Below are 12,592 nucleotides of genomic sequence, written 5' to 3'. Positions count from 1 at the left end.
TGATATTTCCCACTCATTTTTTCTCCTTTCCCCTTTATTCCCTGTCACTATTTTTTTATATTCCCCAAATGAATGAGACCATATAATGTTTGTCCTTCTGGGATTGACTTATTTCACTCAGCATAATACCCTCCAGCTCCATCCACGTCGAAGCAAATGGTTGCTGCCTCAGTCTTAGCAGGATATGCTGACCCAACCTCCTGACTCTGGGGACACTGGCCAGATGCTCAGAGCCCTTCAGCCCCCTTGCTGGGAACCCTAGCCCTATCCTAGAGCAGACAGAGGATGCAGAGACATGTAGTGATGGATGACAGTGACCTGGACAGCAAGCTGAGCCCCTCTTCCCACTAGACCCAGCCAGGGTTTCTGTCTGTGTGTGTCTGTTAGCATGTCACAGCGTACTTTAATTAGTTGTAAAGGATTAGCCTGATTCTTCTGCACAAGGGTTTTTTTTTTTTTAATGGTTTTTATTTGATGTTATTTGAACTAACTGTGCCATTGACTAAACCCTGCAAATCTTGTTTATGCCTGGATTGTGTTTGAAATGGTATTCTCCGTAACACGTTTTTAGTTATTGATGACCTCTTTTATACTGATGGAGCCAGCTTCACTTGAATGAATGTATTGATAACAATATGTGGCCAACAATCTATTTGCAACAATTCTCCAAGAGGCAAAAGAAAAGCATTTGTGCACATGTGGAAAATAGGTAAATTTGCCATTTTTAAGCAATAATGAAAATGGAGCATATTACTTCGGATCCGACACTTCTCGCCTCCGGAGTGTTTTGATCTTTCTCTCTCACTGCCCTGTAAAGAAAGTATTTCTACTGCCCTTTTAATGACAAAAATCACTAAGACTTAAAGAAGCAGGAGACTCACCCAGGTAGGTAATGGCAGCATTAGAAGGGCAGGTGGAAAAAGAGGAGTACACGCAGTACTTTTTAAGGCACAGTGATCTCCCTAAGCCTCAACTGCCTCATCTGTAAAAGGGGATGAAGATGGGGTGGGGCCAGGGGTCAAACGAGAGAGTGAGTGAGAAGCAGCATGATGCCCGTACTAATACATGGTAGCTCTGCAGGAGGGCAGTGCCCCTCACCGCAGGCCCCTTACCACCACCGCCTTGTTTTCTCTTCTCTCTCTGCAGATGACCATTCCCGGGTGAGGCTGCTGGTGCTGGATGGAGACCCGCATTCTGACTACATCAACGCCAACTACATTGATGTGAGAATCTTCACGGGGCTGGGTAGCTGGGCTCTGGGGTTGGTTGTACCAGGCCCGAGACCTGTGGCCATCCCCCAGTTTCTCCCCGACAAGGGGGCCTTCCCAAAACATGTCCAGAGAGGTCTGGCTCCTCCCTAATTTGTGTGATTAGCATAACCCATGTTGATTTTCTGCCTAAAGCTGCATCCTCTTTGGGGCTGGCTGGAGTAGCCTGCTCTGTGGGCTCCCAGGACAGTTGCCTGTCTTGTTCATTCACCCATTGATTCATTTATACGTGTGTCTGTTTGTCCATCCATTCATTCATTTGAAGGTATAGCCATTTATGCAACACAAATTTAAAAGTGCTTGCTGTGTGCCAGATGCTCTGGGAACCATAAAGCTAAAGGTGCCATGGTCTCTACCCTTTAAAACCTGAGCAGGAAGATAAGCTATGCACATCAATAATTCCAGGGCAAACTGGAAAGTGGTAAGTGTCATATGTTCAGATAAAATGCTGCAGGGATTCAGAGGTGGGCGAAAAAAATCACTTCTTCCATCAGGAATGCAAAATGTGATATGAACCAAAGCTTCAAGCACAGGATGAATTTAAAATTAAAGAGGAAGAAGATGGGCTTCTGGTTAGGGCAGCACAAGCCAAGATGTCGCAGCTGGAAGCAGAAAGTATGTAGCAGCTCGGGTTGAAGGGAGCAGAGGCTATATCATGGGAACAGTGGAAAGTAAGTTTTGAGCTAGATCATTGGTGATTCACGATCACACGTAGAAAGCCGGACTTGACTCTGTAGACAAGAAAAAGCTATTGAAAGTTTTTGATCATGGAGGTGACCTGTTCAGAGCAGAGCCTTGGGATGATTTATCTATCACCAAGGGTAAGATAGATCCAAGGACGGAGAGTCTGGGATTCAGACACCCTGGTAGGAAAGGGGCTGCTTCACCAAAGGAGTGAGACAGTTTGCAAAGGGCGAGCACAGCCATCACAGACAGATGTCCTGTCATAGCGGATGCAAGCCAGGCTTCTCAGGACCTCCGCTAGGGGCCTGAGGGCTTGATGAATGAAGGAGATCACCTTGGTCTCTCCGATGCCCAAGTGTTTTTATAGACAGGCTATGAGATGGAGTGGTATGCGTTTGAATTCCCCATAATCTAGGCTGATCCAGATGATTCATTGATTCAACAAATATTTATGGAGCCTTGCATTAGTCATTTGTCTGTTTGCTCTCAGATATGTTTCTTGTCCTTCCCCGTTCTGCTTTGCATTGTTTATATGATTGTGTATGTGAGAGAGAACGTGCCTTTGAGTGTGTGTGTGGGAGGGGGGTCAGGAAGGAGAGCAGGACAACCCCTACAAGGAAGGTGCTGATGGGAGATTGGAAGGCGAAAGGAAATCTGGTATCATCTTCCCCTCTTACTTCTTTGGGTGGCAGCTCCAGCAGTGGCTGCATCCCAGCCATGGAGCCAGCTCCTACCAGGCACACCCACCAGAATTTCCACCTCTCTGGGCTGGCAGCTTCTCTGTCTCCCATCATCCACTAGTTCCAAGGGTGGTTACAGCCTCCTGCTGGTGCCAATCTCAGGGCTGTCACTCTGTTCCCTGGTTAGCATCTCAGCTCCTCTGTAACCTATGTCACCAGCTTCCCAGGCTGAATTCCTTGTGTCTGAAACACCCAGAGTGGTTTTGGGTTCACCTGGACCCTGGCATACAGAGGGCCTTCCCGTGGTCAGGACCTGGGGCTAGAGTTTCAGTGGAAGTCAAGGTAGACACAGTCTCTGTCCCCATGGCCCTTCTAGGAAAGTTCACAAGAAGATGGCCAGTTCAGAACAGCCTGTCTTTGAGCCTGGAGAATGCATTCTGAATATCCACCCATCATACCTCTGGCCTCTCCCTCATGCATCTAGTATTCATTTTCCAAATGCTGAGCAGGTCCTCTACTGTGTACTAGAAATCCAGACCTGAAAAGGGACCAGGTCTGGTGAAGGAGTTAGGTAAGAAAAGAGACCTTCACAGAGCAGGGCCTATGGGAACATAAAGGAAAACCAAAGCATTGGTTGGGGTAGGGGTGGATAGTCAGGGAAGCCTTCCTGGATGAGGTAACACAGTGCTGCCGTAGCCAGTGAGTAAGAGTCCAACAGGCAAGAAGGATTGATAGTAACCTAAGATCACCTCTTGTGTATCAACATTACTTGAACTAGTACCACAACCTCATAAGTGTGATTACTACCCATTTCCAGATGAATTAGCTGAGGCCCCTGATTGATTATGGAAGTTATCCAGATCACACTGCTAGGATGTGGAGGAGAGAGCAGAAGTCTGAATCAGGGGTGGCTTCCCCTCCATGTTCTGCTGGCTTAAATAATAACAGTAAAGCTAGGACAACAGCCAGTGGCTCTAAATTAATCATGTTTGGGCCCCATGAAGGGTGGTATTAAGGGAGTCTGTCCATGGAGACCCTTCAGTAGCCCCCCAAATTAGGTAATCATCCCCACTTTTCAGATAGAGAAGCTGAGGTTTAAAGAGACTGCAAAGCTTGAGGTGCCTGGGTGGGTCCACTGGTTAAGCACCCGACTCTTGATTTCGAATCAAGTCATGATATTGGGGTCATGAGGTCAAGCCCCATGTCCGGCTCTGTGCTGAGTGTGGAGATTGCTTGGGATTCTCTCTCTCTCTTTCTCTCTCTCTCCCTCTGTCCCCTCCTACCCTCGGTCTCTTCCTTTCCAAATTAATAATAATAATAATAATAATAATAATAATAATAATATATTATAAAGCTTTAGTAAGGCCATGCAGCTAGTCAGAAGTAAAACCAAACTAGGAACTAGACCATAGTAATTCCCAGTCCAGAGCCTTTCCTCCTGCCCCTCCCTGCCAGCTGCCAACAGCACCTTGCAGCCAGCACATAGTGGGAACTCAGCATGCGGTTAACCAGACTGAACTACTTCCTTCCGGTTTCCCCTTGACCTTGTCTCAGCTGTGTCCTTGGGGCCCACAGTGCTGTATGCAGCATTTGCCATCTGAGTGGTAACCCTCCCACAAAAGTTAACTTTCCTAGACAGATACTTTGCTAGATAAACAAAGTTGCAGGAGCACTACAGTCACAGCCAGCATGCACTTTGGTATGGTACAGGCAACAAATGGAATTGCCTGAAGTGCAGGTGAATCTCTGCAACATCAACACTGAAAATGCCTCCCATTCCTGCCAGGTCCTTTCATTATGCTGCATTCTGCAAGCCTTTCAGGAGAAGAAACCAGGTATTGTGGTTATGAGGTTAAGGTCCTTGCTCAAGGTTACATGGTTAGAATCCAGTTCTCTGTGTGCTAGGGACACCCCACAATCTCATCCCTTTCAAAGAAGCAGATCACGCAGATGGGCCAAATAGCCTCTGCTAGATGCTGTCTTCATATGTGACACTGGCCTCCACTGGATCTCGGTGCTTAGAGTCAGTTTCATGAGCCCAAAGTCATGAATTCAGCCCTTGTTGGGCCTCTGGAGTCCAGGCCTTTCTACTTTCTAGCCTTATGATCTTGGTAAAGTATTTACTTGTTCTGATATCTGTAAAGTAGGATAATAATGCTATAATAATGCTATCCTAGCAGAATATCAGTCTCCTGTTAGGAAACAGAGGCTCACTCAAAGGAAGTAACAGGGGGCAGAGGGGTTAGCGAGGGTTGGAACAGAAATAGGGGAAATCAACATCGTTGGTTGGTCTGGGCTCCTGCGTCTGCCCCCCATTGGCCAAACCCAACTGGAAGCCAGAAGCCATGGAAGCCCATGATGTAGTCCATACAGATCAGCATCCATCCATGGCACAGAGCTGAGTATGGAAGGTAAAAGTGAGATCATTGAGGGATAGAGAAGATACCAAGCACAAGCACCTCCCAGTACGTTACCCATACAGGGTGGGGAATCACGTTAATTGTGAACCTACTGTGTACTCCAGCAAACTTAAAATTCCTATCATCCTTGGGAATTCCTGGCAAGACACACCCTGGATGGCTCGAGGTCCTCACTCTTTTGCCCTGGTCTCTACCCCGGCTGAAATCCTCCTGGACGTCTGCTCTCAGCAGAGCTAACTGCCCATGCTGGAATCATTTATCCACAATTGGATCTTGAGGATCCATTAAAACAGCTCCATTTGGATAATGAGCTGGATGGGGCCAGCCCTGTCTGTGCCTCCAGAGGCCACGGTTCTGCTACCATCTGAACCATCCCGCTGGCGGGTTTGTTTGCACACCCGAGAATGTATTGGCCACTTGAATCTGTTATAAATTACCAGTCTGGAAATAAATATCGTATCTGGGTCCCCAGTAAGTAACAGATGCATGAGTTCAGAGTGAGATAAATGCGTTTTGGATGCAAGCCTCTTTCCCATTGCTCACAGACGGATGGAGGCAGGCCCGGTGCTGGTTTGCAGTCGATCTGTGTGCTGTGTAGGTGGGACTTAAATGAACTCAAAGTTCTTTTAAGGTTAGGAAGTTTTCTGTACCAGTTCTTGGCAAATCCCCAGTAAAGCCCAGTTGAGCAATACATTTCCTTTAATCTCTCTTGCTGAGGTGTCCTGTGGTTGGAACCTTTTCTCTTTGGGGACTGGCTGGGGTCTTGGGGACCAGAGGGCCTTTTCCCTCACATGCAGGGTGCAGACAGGCACACGGCACGCATGTATGCATGCCTTTGGTATGTTTTTATTGAGGCTGATGGCCCAGGAAGACTTCTCTGTGCTGGGGACACAGCCACCAGCAAACCGGACACAGCCCTGCCCTGTTGGCACTCTTGTTCCACTGGGGAGACCAACCGTGAGTAGGTACATCACCAAGGAACATTATGCTCCTGGGGATAAGGACCCTGAAGAAAATTAACCCAGAGAATCGTGAAAGCGTTGGACAGGGTAGTCAGAGGTGGCTCTCTGTGGAAGTGACTAGCAACCCAGCAGAAGCCAGGATGGAGGGAGAGAGCAAAGCAGCCAGTTAACTGGGGACTGATGCAACAGGCACGGAGAATGGCCAGCGTGAAGGCCTCTAGATGGAAATGTGACTCCTGTTTCTGAAGAAGGGCAAGACAGCACGTGAGCCGGGGGCAGAGCAGTGGGAACAGAGAATGCCACTGGAGGGAGGAAATGGGGATACCATGACAAGTGGTATCAAAGACCTGTTTATGTGTGTATGCCACCTACCAGCCTTTACTGAAAACTGCACCCAGCTCCAAGTGGCATGTGCTATGGTCCATGGGAGAAAAGTACAAAAACTCTAGTGCAGCTCGTGTTGTATGTTCGTGGGGCACATGCAAAAGCCCACAGGACTGCTTAAGAGGAGGGAGGTCTCGTTTGAAGTGCAGTGCAGGAAAGCTGGGATATAGGGCCCATGGGAGGAGATGGAGAGGGACAACTGGCAGCAAGGCTATGGCTCGTCCTGAGCTAAGACATTTGGACATTATTGTGTAGACAGTGGGGAGCCATTGCAGGCTGTTCAGTGGGGAAGTAACTAGATGTGCACTGGAGAGTTCACTCTGGCTGGAAGCAGATGGAAGACAGGACCAGACTGGAGGCAGGGAGGCCAGCAAGTGGCAGGTGCCGTGGCCTGGGTCGGGAAGGACAGGGCTGTAATGAGGCATCATGATGCTGGTAATGGAAGAAGGTGGGCTTGAGAAACCACATCCGTCTACACTCTGGGGGACTAGTTTCTTGTTCCCAAACCTACCGAAGAAAACTCCCAGAGCCTAATTCCTCCTTCAAACCTAGGAAACCCTAACCATCTTGACTTGAAGGAACAGATAGCTTCTGGTCCCTCTTACCTCCCTTCCTACTTCTCTTATCTCAAAGAGGGGCTCAGTTTTCTGGTAGAAGCAGAGCAATGAGGAGGAAAGGGCTTCTGAGCTTGCCATCTCCCAAGTGGCCAACAAGGACACTTAGTCACAGTAGGCACCCAATAAATGTTTGCCAGATAACTGATAAAATAATATAAAGTCATATATGTTAAGTCTTAGAATAGTGCCTGGCACAGAGTAACTGCCCTATAATCTAAACAGCAACACTGTATGTATATAAGTACCCTCATTTGATGGCAAAAAATCAATTGAGGCATAAGAAGGTTAAGTACTTGCTTGAGACCACACAGTTCATAAAGGTCAGAGCCAGGATTCAGACCCCGGCAATTGGGTCTAGAGCCACTCATTCACGGGACATTTGCTCTGAGTCTTACACTGTGCTAGGCTCTATGGGAAAAAAAATTAATATTTATTTACTTTAGGGAGAGGGTGAGCGTAAGCAGGAGGAGCAAAGGGAGAGGGAGAGAGAATCTCAAGCAGACTGCATGCTGAGCGCAGATCCCAACGCAACATGGGGCTCTAGTCATGACCCTGAGATCATGACTTAACTCAAAACCAAGAACCAGATGCTCACTGGACTGTGCCACCCAGTTGCCCCTCTATGGAAACATTTTTTTATTTTTTATTTTTATTTATTTATTTATTTATTTATTTATTTATTTATGAAACATTTTTTTAAACTTAGGAGGCAGTGTTTGTCCTCAAGAAGCTGATAACTTCATTAAGGAGCTAGGACCACTCAAATGAAGACTTTAGGGGCACTGATGATTCCTAGTGACTGTGGTTAGCCTGCCAGTTCTGGCCACGCCACCGGCCCTGGGTTGGTGCTGACAGTGAACTCTGGCATCTCTAGAGTATGCCCAGCAATCGAAAGGTACCTACTAAGTATTTCTGGAGCAAGGGGAAGACCAAGGTAGAGAAATACACAGGGGACTCAAAACCCAGTCTTTGAATCAGAAAGTGGATCCAGGACTTCAGGGATGCCACGTCTGTTTCACCATAAACCATACAGATGGCAATTCTGGCTCGTTTCCCAAGTGAGAGGACCTTGAGGCAGCTCATCTACCCCGACGGGACAGAAAGACTGATCACCAGAATTTGAGACAAAACTAGGTATTCATCTAACATTAGGGCTCGTTCTCTCCTGAGAGAGAACCATGAAGGAGAGTGGATTTCAGGGCTCTCGCTAACCTCTCCACCAGCAGGCTCCATTACTGGCATCTCTAGTTTGAAAATGTATAGATCCATCCATTCGTTCATTCGCTCATGTATTCATTCACATATTATGTTCAGTGGTATGTACTAAATGCAAATCATTGTCCAAAACTTGAACTCTACCCAGTACGATATAATTCCTCTCTGGAGCTAGAAAAGGGATCCTGTATCATCGTACCCAGGCAAAAGAGAAGGCTGTCTTCAACCTCTTCCCCAATGATTAGGGTTATGGAGCACAGAGCAACCCCACAGCAGAGCACGGTGGGGCCTCCTGGGACAGCGAAATGTACAGGGATATCAGAAACTGGTCTCCAACTCAGAAAGTAGTCTCACCCGCCCCTAGGTCACACCTGTACGGGGCCCTCCTGGTGAATGGGACTTCCAGTCCCAAGCCCAGCCCTATGGCACAGAGAAGCACGGTGGTATTCTTTCTGAATTTTTTTTTCTAATTATTACTCATGGAAGGGGCCAACAATGCAGTTGTTTTCTTCTATCAGGTCCTCTATAGAGACTCACACAGTGTTCCACACGCAATTATACTTAGGGAAGACTTTTTGTCAGTAACGCCCACGTTCCTTCTCTACCTCTTTCTGGGTACATGGGCATAAGTAAGAGCCACTCAGTTTTGCCTCCAAGGCAAGCCTTATATGGGCCCCTCCCAAGTAACTAACAGCTAACATTTAGTGATTTATATATTTATTTATAATAGCTAACATTTAGTGATTTTTTAAAAAGATTTTATTTATTTATTTATGAGAGACAGAGAGAGAGGTAGAGACATAGGCAGAGGGAGAAGCAGCCTCCCCGTGGGACTAGATCCCAGGATCCTAGGATCACAACAGAGCCAAAGGCAGACGCTCAACCACTGAGCCACCCAGGAACCCCACATTTAGTGATTTAATAAGCGCTTTACCTGCATTATCTTATGTAATTTTTGCCACTTCTCTGGGAAGTGCCTGATGCGATTCTCATTTTAAGCCTGTGAGTAAAGCCTATCTTGGAAGGGATGACTATTAATACTCTGGTGTTTTCAAGCTTTGACTGGAGGCCCTTCACCGTGCTTCTCTGTTCACCATGCTTCTCTCCTGTCATGCAGGGATACCATCGACCTCGGCACTACATTGCAACTCAGGGTAAGTCCGCTCCTTTTCCTTGAAAGGGTCCTCATGCTTTACTGGAAGAGAGAAATGGGTTTCTGCCAGCAAAGAAGTCACACAGGAGTAGGCTGGAGAGCCTCCAGGGATCCCTGGGAGCATCCATTTGTTTGTGTGGGAAGGAAAGAGGTGACAAATTCAGCTCTAGGGGGAGGGACATGAGTGAGAGATAAAGGAGGTGGCGCTAGGAAAGGGTCATAGACAGGGCAAGACCAGAAGCCCCAGCCTCGGGCAGGTGCCAACAGTATCCACCATCCAGAACTGGAACTGATGGTGTCTTATCTCCTTGATGAGCATGTGCCTAGGAGAGAGAACTAGTCAGCCATTCTAGAAAACAACTTGGCAGTACACTATCAGAGGTTTAAAAAAGGACCCTACCTCCCAAACCCTTTGGAGAGGAAATCCTGAGGATAATTATATCTGTGGACAGTGACATATATAAAGATACTCTTCACCGTGTTATCTGCAATAGGAAAAAAAGTGAAAAATCTTAAATGCCTAACAGTTGGTAGATTGCTTCAATAAAGTGCGATGCTTCTATATTATAGAAAATCATGCAGTGAACATGTATCATGCTTGGTTAAGGATTTTTAGGAGCATGCAAAAATGCATTTAATAATGATACATGTAAAAATGCATATAGTAATTCACTTATTATAGCAAATACATAAGTACCTATATATACACAGAAAAATGCTATGTAGATTTTTATATCAAACACATGTATTACTGTTGTAATTGGAAAAGCGATGAAGGCCCAGGACATTGAAAGAGAAATTTTCAAGGAAATTGCTTTGGACTCTCAGATCCTATCTCGCTTTCCTCGTCCATGTCTTTTTCCCTCCCTCCCTCCCACGTGGGCTCCAGAGGAATGCTCCTTGTGTCTTTCAAGCTCAAAATTGGGCCTCTAACTCTTTATAGTATGAGCATCGGGTGCCTGGCAGCATTAGGTCCTCTTCGCCCCCTGCAACCCCAATTTCCTCCCTGTCTCTCACTGAGGTTTCAGAGCTGGATTTGTATGAAAACTCCCTTAAGTTATATCATTAACTCATAATATAGTCCCTACAAGGTGATGAGTGGGAAGCCAAGTAGGGGCTGAGGGACAGCACCTGAGCAGGACGCCGGCAGAGGGAGGAGGAAGAGCTGTTGACGTTTGCAGTGGATGCCGCAGACCATGCTAGTTTGGAATGCCCCTTTTCTTTTCCACACTGTGGCCCCAGTCTCAGCGACTCAGGAGTCCCAGCAAGGATCATCTGGCCTCACTCTCGCTCACCTGTGCTGAGCATGGACTGACCCACCAGGAGGGGCGGCCTCTCGGCTGCCTCCTTGCACGTGTGGTCTTTGACCCTGTCACCTTCTCTGTCGGCAGGTCCAATGCAAGAGACTGTCAAGGACTTTTGGAGAATGATCTGGCAGGAGAACTCAGCCAGCATCGTCATGGTCACAAACCTCGTGGAAGTGGGCAGGGTAAGCCCCTCCCGCAGTTACCCGGACAGAGGTTGCTGGCACTGCCCTCCAGAGCACCTCTCTGCTCTGTGCCCCGTGCCCCCGGGGGTCTAGCAGCTCACCCTCACAACAGCCTGCGTGGGAGAAATCCTCAGCCCTCTTCCCATTTGAGGAGTACGGCCTTTCCCTCCAAGTCATCCCTTCCTCCTCCCTCGCTCCGCTCCGTTGATGACGTCATCTCATGCCCTTTGGGGAAATTAAAGCCATATAGACATGAACTCTCATCTTCACACCCCAAAGCCACAGTCCTACTTGCATCTGCAATCATCTTCTCATTCTTCCCCTCTGTTATCAGGGCAAACCATAAAAAAAATTAAAATTAAAGAAAAAGGCCATTTTTGTTGACCCAAACGGTAAAATATCTGCTGTTTCTAACGTAGCTCAGCCTCATTCGATAGAGGAAGTGACTCTTGCCCTTTCCAAGGCAATCCCAGTGCCTTGAATCACAGATCCTACTCAAGAATTTTCTCATTTGAAAAGTAACTCTTTTTCCTGTTGCTAGATTATTCCCCGGGACATAGAAATGTCCTGAATACCTTCCTCCTGAAAATATAAAACACGCCAACAAAAAGGATTCTCTTGTCCCTACCTTTCTGCCAGACTCTAAAGACTCACATACAGGCTCTGTTTCTCCACTCTCGTTCTCTTCTTTCCTCTCCAACGTAACTACTCCCTCCATCCCACCCATGTGATATGGTCAACATCACCAGCATCCTTCATGTTGACAAATCCAAAAGCCACTTCTTTCTTCCCATCGAACTCAGCCTCTCAGAGCATCCACCCTTTGTTCCCTTACCTCTAAACCTCAATATTCCTCAGGGCTCAGGCCTTGGTCTCCTGCTCTGCTCTATCTCGACTTTCTCCTATGTCATCTTTAGCTACTCCTAGGGCTTGGAAGTGGGACTGCTATTCCCAGCTTGCTTTTGCTGACTCGGTAAACTGTGGCATGTGGGCGGGTGGGCTGCTGGGTCGAAAGATAGGGTGCCAAACACTAGAATGAAGAGGGCCTCTCCTCTACTTACCATATGAACTAACTGAAGAGTGGGCAGGTAAGTTTTTGTTTTGGCAAAGAACCAGATAGTCCATTAAAGTAAAGAGTCTCGGCCTCCAAGATGATGGGAAAGAGAGAATCATAAGCCAGGAAAGGGATGTGTACATCTCGTGACCTCATAGGGTTCTGGGACCAGGAGAGACTTGATCCTCGAGCCCACTCTCACCTCGTCCCCTCCCCAGTTTTACAGATGAGGAAACAAGCCCAAAGGGCTGGAGTAACTGTCCTTTAGTCTCTCAGCCAGAGCCTGGCCACAATCTCTGCCTCTTAATTCTTGTGCTAGTGTCATGACCCCTCCATTCACAGCTACTTCCCAAGGACCTAGGCCTGCAGAGCAGCTGCTGGGGACAAACAGGCTAGGCTAGGATTTAAGAATTCAGAGGCAAATTCCAGCCTATAGTATAGCCTATCCCATATTGGAGACAGATTCCCTTGATGGATAGATGATGAATCTAATTTGGATTTGGAGAGGGATCAGGAGAGCAATATCTTGATGGAAATCCCGCTAGGAGCCAAGCACTATGCCAGACGCCTATGATGCACTTTAATATTCATTTTCATTCCCGACAACTACAAGAGGGAGGCAGTGTTTCTGGTAATTATTCAGGTGGCCTGGCTTTGCATCCTGGC

General features: G+C 47.3%; 1 protein-coding gene across 13 annotated transcripts in view; it reads left to right on the top strand.

Moving 5' to 3' along the window:
• PTPRT (protein tyrosine phosphatase receptor type T) overlaps positions 1 to 12,592 on the top strand; it is a 1,036,563-nt gene that overhangs the window by 965,911 nt on the left and 58,060 nt on the right. For all 13 annotated transcript variants that reach the window (XM_072801053.1, XM_072801054.1, XM_072801051.1 and 10 more), the window contains 3 exons: positions 1,147 to 1,223; positions 9,348 to 9,384; positions 10,775 to 10,872. In XM_072801053.1, coding sequence (XP_072657154.1) covers positions 1,147 to 1,223; positions 9,348 to 9,384; positions 10,775 to 10,872 — 212 coding nt within the window. The remainder of the gene's footprint in view (positions 1 to 1,146; positions 1,224 to 9,347; positions 9,385 to 10,774; positions 10,873 to 12,592) is intronic.

The sequence above is a fragment of the Canis lupus genome, chromosome 26 (assembly GCF_048164855.1).
Source record: "Canis lupus baileyi chromosome 26, mCanLup2.hap1, whole genome shotgun sequence".
NCBI classification, from domain to species: domain Eukaryota; kingdom Metazoa; phylum Chordata; class Mammalia; order Carnivora; family Canidae; genus Canis; species Canis lupus.
Note: the sequence above shows the minus strand (reverse complement) of the source record. Positions and strands in the feature narration are given on the sequence as shown.